The 8,446-nt window shown below is 34.9% G+C and overlaps 3 protein-coding genes across 6 annotated transcripts; 1 reads left to right on the top strand and 2 right to left on the bottom strand.

Moving 5' to 3' along the window:
- The first annotated feature begins 554 nt into the window (after window positions 1–554).
- Window positions 555–3,270, top strand: LOC104732548 (serine/threonine-protein kinase D6PK). 2 transcript variants are annotated; one of them, XM_010452122.3, is made up of 3 exons: window positions 555–914; window positions 1,374–2,109; window positions 2,194–3,270. In XM_010452122.3, the coding sequence occupies exons 2-3, from the start codon at window positions 1,475–1,477 to the stop codon at window positions 3,053–3,055; spliced, it is 1,497 nt and encodes a 498-aa protein (XP_010450424.1). In that variant the 5' UTR covers window positions 555–914; window positions 1,374–1,474; the 3' UTR covers window positions 3,056–3,270. The 2 variants fall into 2 exon arrangements, with proteins under 2 accessions (XP_010450424.1, XP_010450415.1); XM_010452113.3 differs by having other exon boundaries at window positions 631–914; window positions 1,369–2,109.
- A 76-nt stretch (window positions 3,271–3,346) lies between these two features.
- LOC104732541 (altered inheritance of mitochondria protein 32-like) lies at window positions 3,347–5,612 on the bottom strand. Its single transcript, XM_010452103.3, has 5 exons — window positions 5,159–5,612; window positions 4,585–4,670; window positions 4,193–4,501; window positions 3,968–4,051; window positions 3,347–3,884 (listed from the first exon to the last, which is right to left on the bottom strand). The coding sequence occupies exons 1-5, from the start codon at window positions 5,498–5,500 to the stop codon at window positions 3,506–3,508; spliced, it is 1,200 nt and encodes a 399-aa protein (XP_010450405.1). The 5' UTR covers window positions 5,501–5,612; the 3' UTR covers window positions 3,347–3,505.
- Window positions 5,613–5,884: 272 nt separating this feature from the next.
- On the bottom strand, window positions 5,885–7,430 carry LOC104732527 (protein SGT1 homolog B-like). 3 transcript variants are annotated; one of them, XM_010452090.3, is made up of 4 exons: window positions 6,956–7,430; window positions 6,479–6,548; window positions 6,258–6,313; window positions 5,885–6,097 (listed from the first exon to the last, which is right to left on the bottom strand). In XM_010452090.3, the coding sequence occupies exons 1-4, from the start codon at window positions 7,113–7,115 to the stop codon at window positions 6,054–6,056; spliced, it is 330 nt and encodes a 109-aa protein (XP_010450392.1). In that variant the 5' UTR covers window positions 7,116–7,430; the 3' UTR covers window positions 5,885–6,053. The 3 variants fall into 3 exon arrangements, with proteins under 3 accessions (XP_010450392.1, XP_087345387.1, XP_010450384.1); XM_087489261.1 differs by having other exon boundaries at window positions 6,207–6,313; window positions 6,956–7,380; XM_010452082.3 differs by lacking the exon at window positions 5,885–6,097 and having other exon boundaries at window positions 6,123–6,313; window positions 6,956–7,310.
- Window positions 7,431–8,446: the final 1,016 nt, after the last annotated feature.

Here is an 8,446-nt window from a genome sequence, read left to right as displayed (position 1 = left end):
GGATTTCATTGTAACTAAATATTTGCCAGGTTAATAAACAAAATAACACACATAAATAAGCTTTAATTTTGTTTGGAATGTTAATTGTTTTTGAAAATTTATTTCTATTTATCTATTTTGGTTTAAAACGATAATTTCATAAGGTTTAAGAACTTTCACTAAAATCCCTACAAGGAAAACTTGATAGTGATCGAAAAAATTGCTAATAATTTTTGCATACTATCAACAATACACGATTGCTTTATAAGTATAGATAATATATTAGACTATCAAAACTTACAATAAGTTAATGAAATTAATGTTTTAGTATATTTTTAGTTAGAAAAAGTTTTAAGAGATAGAATACAAACTTTAGTGAAAGTAAAAATAAAATTAATTTTAAGACAAACTTAATTATATTTTATGATTATCGATTATACATAAAAAATTAATCCAAAAATCAAACATGTTTGAAATATACAAATAATCTCTATCAAAATGTATTTGGGTTTTCCCCTAAAAAGCCTCAAAATACTATAACAGCTCACGAGAGAGCATCCTTGATGTAAACCTTTGTCTTCCATTTTGGAGAAAACAAAAAATATACATTGAAAATAATAATAATTGAATCCCTCAAAATATTAAAAATTTACCTAAAAAATAATTAAAAAAATAGTAATCAACTTTTTTCTTTGACCCTCTCTCTCCTTCTTCCCTCTTTTCATGGTAGACCCAAACTCTCTATCTTCTCTCTTCTCAACACTCTCTCTATCTATCCCCATTTCCATGGAAACAAGCAGATGTGTTCATCTATCTCTTTCTCTCTCCACAGCCTTACATGAACAGTGACTGTTCTCTCTCTCTCTCCTTCTCTCTTCTTCTTCTCGAAAAAGAGTGTCTCGTGATCTTTATCGCTTAAAAATCAAAACTTTCAGGTAACAATTTAATGGGTTTCTCTCTCTCTCTCTAAAGCTCTGTTCTTTCCCTTTCTTCTTTCTTTCTTCTGTGTTTTTGTTATCTGATTCTTGTTAGATCCAAAAGCTCTTTTTTTTGGGGGCTCTTCTCCATCTTACTTTTTACGAGATCTGTTTATAAACCTAAAATAGAAAAACAAAACAAAAAAAAAAATTCACTTTTTTTTGCATGAAAAGCTTTCGATTTGCTTTATACTGGTTTTGGTTAGTTGAAGAGCTTCAATAGGTTTATGTTTATTAATGATTCAATTGATTTCTCACTTAGATTTGTATTCAAAGATCCCATAACACCTCAACTTCGTTCTTGAGATTCATCCATAGTAAGATCCGTGATTGTTTGGTGTTATTCATGATTTTGAATCCTCAAGCTTGCTGCTTTTTTAACTTATGCTATTGTTTTGTTTTTGATGACTAGATCAGGTCACTCTTTTGATGGTATCTGTGACAATATTGATTACTAGAGTGAAGAATCGGTTTTCATAACAATCACAAATCAAGATTGCTCTCTGTTCCTCTCCTTCATGATGGCCTCAAAAACTCCTGAAGGATCACTTACCAATTCAAGTCAAAGTATGTCAATCAACACGTTAGCAGATCAAGTATCTTCGAGTTTGTCATTCGCTGATCCAAGTAGTGACGGCAAAACCGTTAGTAGTAAGATCAACGAGCAAGGTGAGAGTGGAAAGAGTAGCACTTGTAGACCGAGCACAAGCAGTGATATAAGCGATGAGAGTACTTGTAGCAGCTTTAGTAGCAGTATCAACAAACCTCACAAGGCGAATGATGTGAGATGGGAAGCCATTCAAGCTGTTAGAACGAAACATGGTGGTTTGGGTTTGAACCATTTTAGGCTTTTGAAGAGGTTAGGATGTGGTGATATTGGAACTGTTCATCTTGCTGAGTTGAATGGAACAAGGTGTTATTTTGCTATGAAGGTTATGGATAAAACAGCTTTGGCTAGCAGGAAAAAGCTTCTTAGGGCTCAAACTGAAAGAGAGATATTGCAGTGTCTTGATCACCCGTTTCTCCCGACTTTGTATAGTCATTTCGAAACTGAGAAGTTCTCTTGTTTGGTTATGGAGTTTTGTCCTGGAGGTGATTTGCATACACTGAGACAGAGGCAACCAGGGAAACGTTTCACCGAGCAAGCAGCCAAGTAAATAAATCATTCAAACTTATCTCTCTCTATCTAAGAAGAAACCTGTCTTGTGTGTTTATATTAACTTACTGTTTTTTGCAGGTTTTATGTAGCAGAAGTGCTTCTTGCAATGGAGTATCTACACATGCTTGGGATCATATACCGTGATCTGAAACCGGAGAATGTTCTTGTTAGAGATGATGGACATGTTATGCTTTCGGATTTCGATCTCTCCCTAAGATGTACCGTTAGCCTCTCGATAGTCAGATCAGCCAATGTTGGATCTGAAGGCTTGTCAAAGAATTCAGTTTCTTGCTCGCAACAACCTGCATGCATCCAACAACCATCTTGCATCTCAATGGCTCCAACATCTTGCTTCTCTCCTCGATTCTTCTCATCGAAATCCAAGAAAGACAAGAAACCTAAAACTGAAAACGGGAACCACCAAGTTACTCCCTTACCAGAACTTGTTGCAGAGCCAACAGGTGCACGTTCAATGTCTTTTGTTGGTACACACGAGTACTTAGCTCCAGAGATCATCAAAGGTGAAGGACATGGAAGTGCAGTTGATTGGTGGACTTTTGGGATCTTTCTGTATGAACTGTTGTTTGGTAAAACACCGTTTAAAGGGTCAGGAAATCGAGCAACACTCTTTAATGTGGTTGGTCAGCCTCTGAGATTCCCGGAGTCTCCAGTTGTTAGCTTTGCAGCAAGGGATTTGATAAGGAGTTTGCTTGTGAAAGAACCTCAACATAGGTTAGCTTACAAGCGTGGAGCAACAGAGATAAAGCAACATCCTTTCTTTGAAGGAGTGAACTGGGCTCTGGTTCGGTGTGCTAGTCCACCGGAGATTCCTAAACCGGTAGATCTTGAACCGGTGAATCCTAATCCTACTGTACCGGCTGCTGCATCGTCTAGTGTGAGATCTGATCAGAGTAATTATCTTGAGTTTGATTTCTTCTGAAAGATACTGTTTCCACAGTTTGATGATTCTCCTCCTATTGTTTCTTTGCAAATTCTGTTTAGTGTTTCGAAAAATGTGTTTTTTCTTTTTCTTCCTTGTTGTTATATTTTTCACGTCTTGGAAAAAGTTATGAGATTTGTAATCATTCTTCAAAAATGTGAGACAGTCTTTGTACCATCTTCTTGAGTTTAATGTTAGACACGAACCTTTGAGAATCGCTAATACACAATATCAAAATCCTCAAAGTTTGGCCTTCCATCGATCTTATCTCAAACACACGCCAGTAATATCTTTACAAAATGGATTATATTATATCAACAATCAGTTCTTACATAAAAGTTAAGACCCTCTTCTAAATAAATCTATACAGACGAAGAGGAAAGATCTAGTAGTCTAAAGACTGAGATAATTACCATTGCATAGAAGAAGCTAGACATAAAACACATTGCTTCATTTCAATTGTTTATAGCAGTTATAAGCAATAGCCACAGATGCAGCAGCACAAGCAACAGCTAAAGCAGCATATGTATCTTCTTTCTCCCAATTCTCCAACCACATTGACATCGTAGCACAAACCTTGAATCCACAAGATACATTCTCGCTGCTAGTTACCCGAAAAGACGCGTTTTTTACAGAGGTTACTCTTTCCGAGGTATTTTTCTCTGTGTGATTCTCCTCCAAACAGTTAGAGTTCCCATTTTGTTGGAAACAGATACTATCATTAACTGATTCTTGTGTCACCTCTCTGTTGCTGATCTTGTCGCTGTTTAATTGGAGCCTTTGTTCTTGAGTTTTCTTTTGATCTTCTTCTAACAGACCCATTTCACCCCTGGAAAACAGTCAACAAGTGTTGTTGAAAGGCCAGAAAATTTAAGAGACTGTCTAACTCAAGAAGCTTTAGTCTTATATTACCTCCAAAGCCGGTCTACAATTACGCCATTGTTAATGTGTTGCTCCAACAAAAGAGGTACATCTTCTAGAGTCACACATCCATACCTAAAGAGACAGACAAGAATCAATTATAACTTAAAACTCGGCTAGAAGGGACACATATCATTCTCTTTCTTAACTTTCGAGATACCAATTCGGTTAAGACTACAATCCATCATAAACTCCAAAAAGCCTTGTTATACTTACCAGTGTCCTGTGACTTTCTGGTTGATGTTTAATCCATATATGATAACATCTCCCGCATATTTGTGACCTCCAATGTGAGAACAAGGGCTGATAGAAACTTCATCACCAAGACCACATAGTTCAATTTCTTCTCTGAATCGACTGACCAGAGATGGTCCACAAACTCCACATCGCCGGTCTCGGGATCCATGACAACATATAAAGACATATGATGAACCGCTTAAAGACTCAGGATTTCCAGGCAACCACTCAACACCCTTCACAAGCACCTCTTCAACAAATGTGTCCACATCAAAATGAGTCAACCTTCTGCATTTTTTTGAAACTTCCAAAATGAGTTACCGTTTCTCAAGAATCATCAACCACAATATCTTACTGAGTAGTAGTTGTACCTGTATCTGATCATATCTGGAAATATCAGAACATCCCCATTTGATGTCTCTGTTCCATCATGTCCCTCACATATTGTGAGTAGAGTCTGCAATTCAACCGAAACATTTTTGAAAAAAACATGAGGAAGACATCCAAAAGATAGTTTATAACTGATGTGCATGATCATAAGAAGCCACATTGTAAGGTTTCCTTCAAAGACACTAGAATTGTGAAATCTGAAACTTTATCTACAAAGTAATCAACAAGTTCCCAAGTTGTGACACATAGAATCTTAACAATATAAACCTGACTCAAGAAAAATCCCAAATATCCTCACTGAGATCTAAGAAACTCTTCTTCACTATACAAAAACAAAGTAATGCCTTTTTTATTTTGACTCATGTTTCAAATTAGGGATTGTTCACTGACGAAACCTTTGTTAGGGATCTACTCTGAAGTCTCCCCTATGTTAGTCTCACTCTCACAAACAAATGTAGATCAAATTTTTCAGAAATTATCAGACCTAAGTTCACTTAAATCACAGTAGATTCTGAAACTTCAAAATCCAAAAAAGGGAGTCGAAACAAAAATCACCTCTTTCTTCATACTACTCTTCCTCGCAGATACAACGGAAGAGAGAAGCCTCGGTAACCGATCAAACTCAGACGCTTCGATCCTCGCTGGCCAAACGGAGGGTTTTTTGTAGCACAAGAAGACATGCCTCTCGTAGAACTGTACGGTCCCGGCGAGTCTCTCGAGTCCGAAATCAGCGTCGCTAATGCTCTCACCATCTCCTCCTCGCAAGCTCTCACTTTCGTAGCTTCCTGAGCGAGAGATCGATTCGTCTGGAAAGCTAGATTCGGTGATGGGAGACGAAAAGGAAGGTGGGTTTCTGGTAAATATTAAAGGGTCGTCTAAATATCTTCCGCTTCCCATCTAATTCGACGGAAAGTTCCAAACTTTTTTGGAGATCGAAACTGAAAGTTTGGAGAAGAAGAAGCAGAGGAGGAGAGTAAAATACTAAAATATATATTTTTATTTTTATTTGCTGTTAATTACTCAATTAATGATAATATGGTAAAGTGTATGTAATTGTGTACAGTATTATGGATTTTATGATGATGTCACGCACCACAGTTCGACACGTTTGGTATTCCGAAATAACAGTTTGAAAATACAATACCAAGAGGGGGTATTCAACTTGATATTTTAAAGATTTGTTAGGATTTTAATATTTTAGAATTTTGAAAGATTTAGGAAATTTTTAGGAGATTTGAGTATCTTTGAGAGTTTTTGTATTTTTTAAAAAAGGAAAATGATATATGATTTTATGAGATTTTATTAGTAAAGTTTAGGTACTTTTAAAATATTTTACAACACAAAAAAAGAAAGAAAATTCAATGTCAAAATAAGAAAATTTCAGAGATGAAGAAGACGTAACTTTGTCGTCACCACCAAAGAGTCTAATAAATCTGATCAAGAAGATCCCCTAATAACATATTTGATTGTTGAGATTTGATTCTTGATTAAAACCTGTAACAAAGAAAAAGAAGCTTCAAGTGAGATGAAGAACAGAGGACAAGGACAAAAACAGGGTAAACATGATGATGTAAGCTTAATTAAGCATTGATTCGCAGAACACATTCATCTATCAACTTCTTAAATTTGGAGTCACTAGGTGCGATGGAAGCACCCTTTTCAAGAGCTGTTTTCGCAGTCCGATACTCCTCAAGCTTCATACAAGCAGTTCTACAAATACAAAAACCAAAACATGAACTATTGAACTAATAACTTGACTGTAAACCGCATAAACTGCTAATATGACAAACAAAGGAATCAGATAGAATTTAACTCTCACTAAAACTTGAAGACATGACTAACAATGATACATAGGAGGAAAGACCAATAACGTACCCTTTTCTTAAGTAAGCTTTGGTCAGTGTAGGATCCAACTCAATTGCTTTGTTTGCATCTGCCACGGCCTCTGCTCATTGAGGAACAAATCAAACCACTGAAGTCATATAACACTAAGTCTACTAACAACTAACAATGGGGATACTTTCAACAGATGAACTTCATACTAACCACTCAAGTAAAAATCAAAACTTTCAATATTGTTACCCCTCTGTTAAACCAAATTCCCCACATTCATAACCAAAGGCTCAAACAACTAGCAATTTTGATACGTTGGTTGAGATATCTGCACTAAATGGATACTAAAGCTCTAAACTTTAGGAAGAATTGTGACACTACCAAGCGACAGGACACAAAACTAAACCCTAGACACACACAGAATCCACCAAAGTCAACATCTTTTTCAACTATTATGAAAACCCAGAAACCCAAAAGGCGTCTAACGACAGTAAAAGACGAAGATTGAAAGAAGTTTACCAGTGAAGCTTAGGAGTTTGATATAGGCCTGAGCATGATCAGCGAAGAAATCAGCACAATTGGGTTCCAAGTCAATGGCTTTGGAGTACAAGTCAACAGCAACATCGAACTCATCGTCTATGAAAGCCTCTTTAGCCTTATCAGCAAGCTCCTTAGCCATCGGATTGAGCGTAACAAAAAAAAACAGAGAAGAGGGAACAAGACAAGACTACCAATATGATAAAATCAAAACAACAAGGATGTGTGTGAATGAAGTAGAGGCCAAGGTTGGTTATAAAACTGAGTTTACCAGTGAGGAAAAGAGTACCTATGTGAATTCTGAGTTTCTGACCAAAAGTCAGCTTCATGTGATCACGAGAAAAGAGAATGTGAAGTGTGATGAAGAAGCCGATAAATTGGATGGATCTTCCATCGACTGTTTTTTTTTTTTTGAATGAAATCCTTTAAAATTTTTTGTTACTCATATTTGTCAACTAAAAAACAAACAAAAGTCTTGCAAAATCATTTAAAGTAGCATTCTAAAAAAAGATTGTGATAATTTGAATAACACTAGATTTCAAGTAAGTTTTATAAATCCATGATTGAATAACAAGAGATTTTAGATTATTTTAAATGACTTTACATAAATTTCAATTTGAATAACAGAGGATTTTAAAAGATTTTTTAAAATCATCAATTGAATAACAAGTGATTTTAAAAATACTGTAGAATCTTTCAAAGAAAGGTAAAACGTCAAAACACTGACATAACAGTAACATAGCATAGCATCTTCAACTATGCAATTCAATGAATTTAGCAAAGTTCATGTATGCATTATAATCCACCATATCATTGATCCTTTTTTTTGGTGTCAAAATCTGATAAACCTTAGAAATTACTTCGGTAAAATATTTTTGATTAAATATGATGATATTATACATCAAAGTGAAATTAATTATTGACATGGAATCTAAGTTATGACTACTATATATGCATAAAAAAAGATGGTTGATCAGTTATTTAACCTTTTGAATGGATTTTTTTTTTTTTTTTTTTTTTTGAAACTAGAACTAATACGATTAGAAGAGGTTCATTTGAATATTAAATTCAATCCTGGAAATACAGACCTTATATATATATGCATAAAGTTACGGTATCAAGACACATATATAATTTATAATATACTAAATCTAGTAACATTTAAAAGAACGGAATACAAAATCATTAGACAAATTAAATATGTATTTTTAATAATCAGTATATAGAGTAGTGTTGACAAAACTAACAATAATAATAGAGTAGTCTTGGGAGTTTAGTAATTAGTAGTGTTTAACATTCAACCAAACAAAAAAAAGTTTAGTAGTGTTGATTATATATGCAACTGTAGCTAGTTACAAAACTTCGGAAAAAAATATAAAATCAAGTTTCGTTACGTCACTTATTAATGCTACTGTAGCTTGTTAATATGAGATGAGCTCAGTTACTGTAGCTAAGAGGACATAAGAAGAAAGA

The sequence above is a fragment of the Camelina sativa genome, chromosome 2, assembly GCF_030686135.1.
Source record: "Camelina sativa cultivar CO46 ecotype springtype chromosome 2, ASM3068613v1".
NCBI lineage: Eukaryota > Viridiplantae > Streptophyta > Magnoliopsida > Brassicales > Brassicaceae > Camelina > Camelina sativa.
This window is presented reverse-complemented; position numbering and strand designations above follow the sequence as displayed.

Excerpts from the sequence above, each read along its gene's own strand:
- LOC104732548 (XM_010452122.3), top strand. The coding sequence starts at position 1,475 with ATGATGGCCTCAAAAACTCCTGAAGGATCACTTACCAATTCAAGTCAA. Across the intron at positions 2,110-2,193 it reads TTCACCGAGCAAGCAGCCAA|GTTTTATGTAGCAGAAGTGC; the intron begins GTAAATAAATCA and ends TGTTTTTTGCAG.
- LOC104732541 (XM_010452103.3), bottom strand. The coding sequence starts at position 5,500 with ATGGGAAGCGGAAGATATTTAGACGACCCTTTAATATTTACCAGAAAC. Across the intron at positions 4,671-5,158 it reads AGAGTAGTATGAAGAAAGAG|ACTCTACTCACAATATGTGA; the intron begins GTGATTTTTGTT and ends GTTGAATTGCAG. Across the intron at positions 4,502-4,584 it reads CCAGATATGATCAGATACAG|AAGGTTGACTCATTTTGATG; the intron begins GTACAACTACTA and ends AAAAAAATGCAG.
- LOC104732527 (XM_087489261.1), bottom strand. The coding sequence starts at position 7,115 with ATGGCTAAGGAGCTTGCTGATAAGGCTAAAGAGGCTTTCATAGACGAT. Across the intron at positions 6,314-6,478 it reads AAAGCTTACTTAAGAAAAGG|AACTGCTTGTATGAAGCTTG; the intron begins GTACGTTATTGG and ends TTGTATTTGTAG. Across the intron at positions 6,098-6,206 it reads TAAGAAGTTGATAGATGAAT|GTTTTAATCAAGAATCAAAT; the intron begins GTGTTCTGCGAA and ends TCTTTGTTACAG.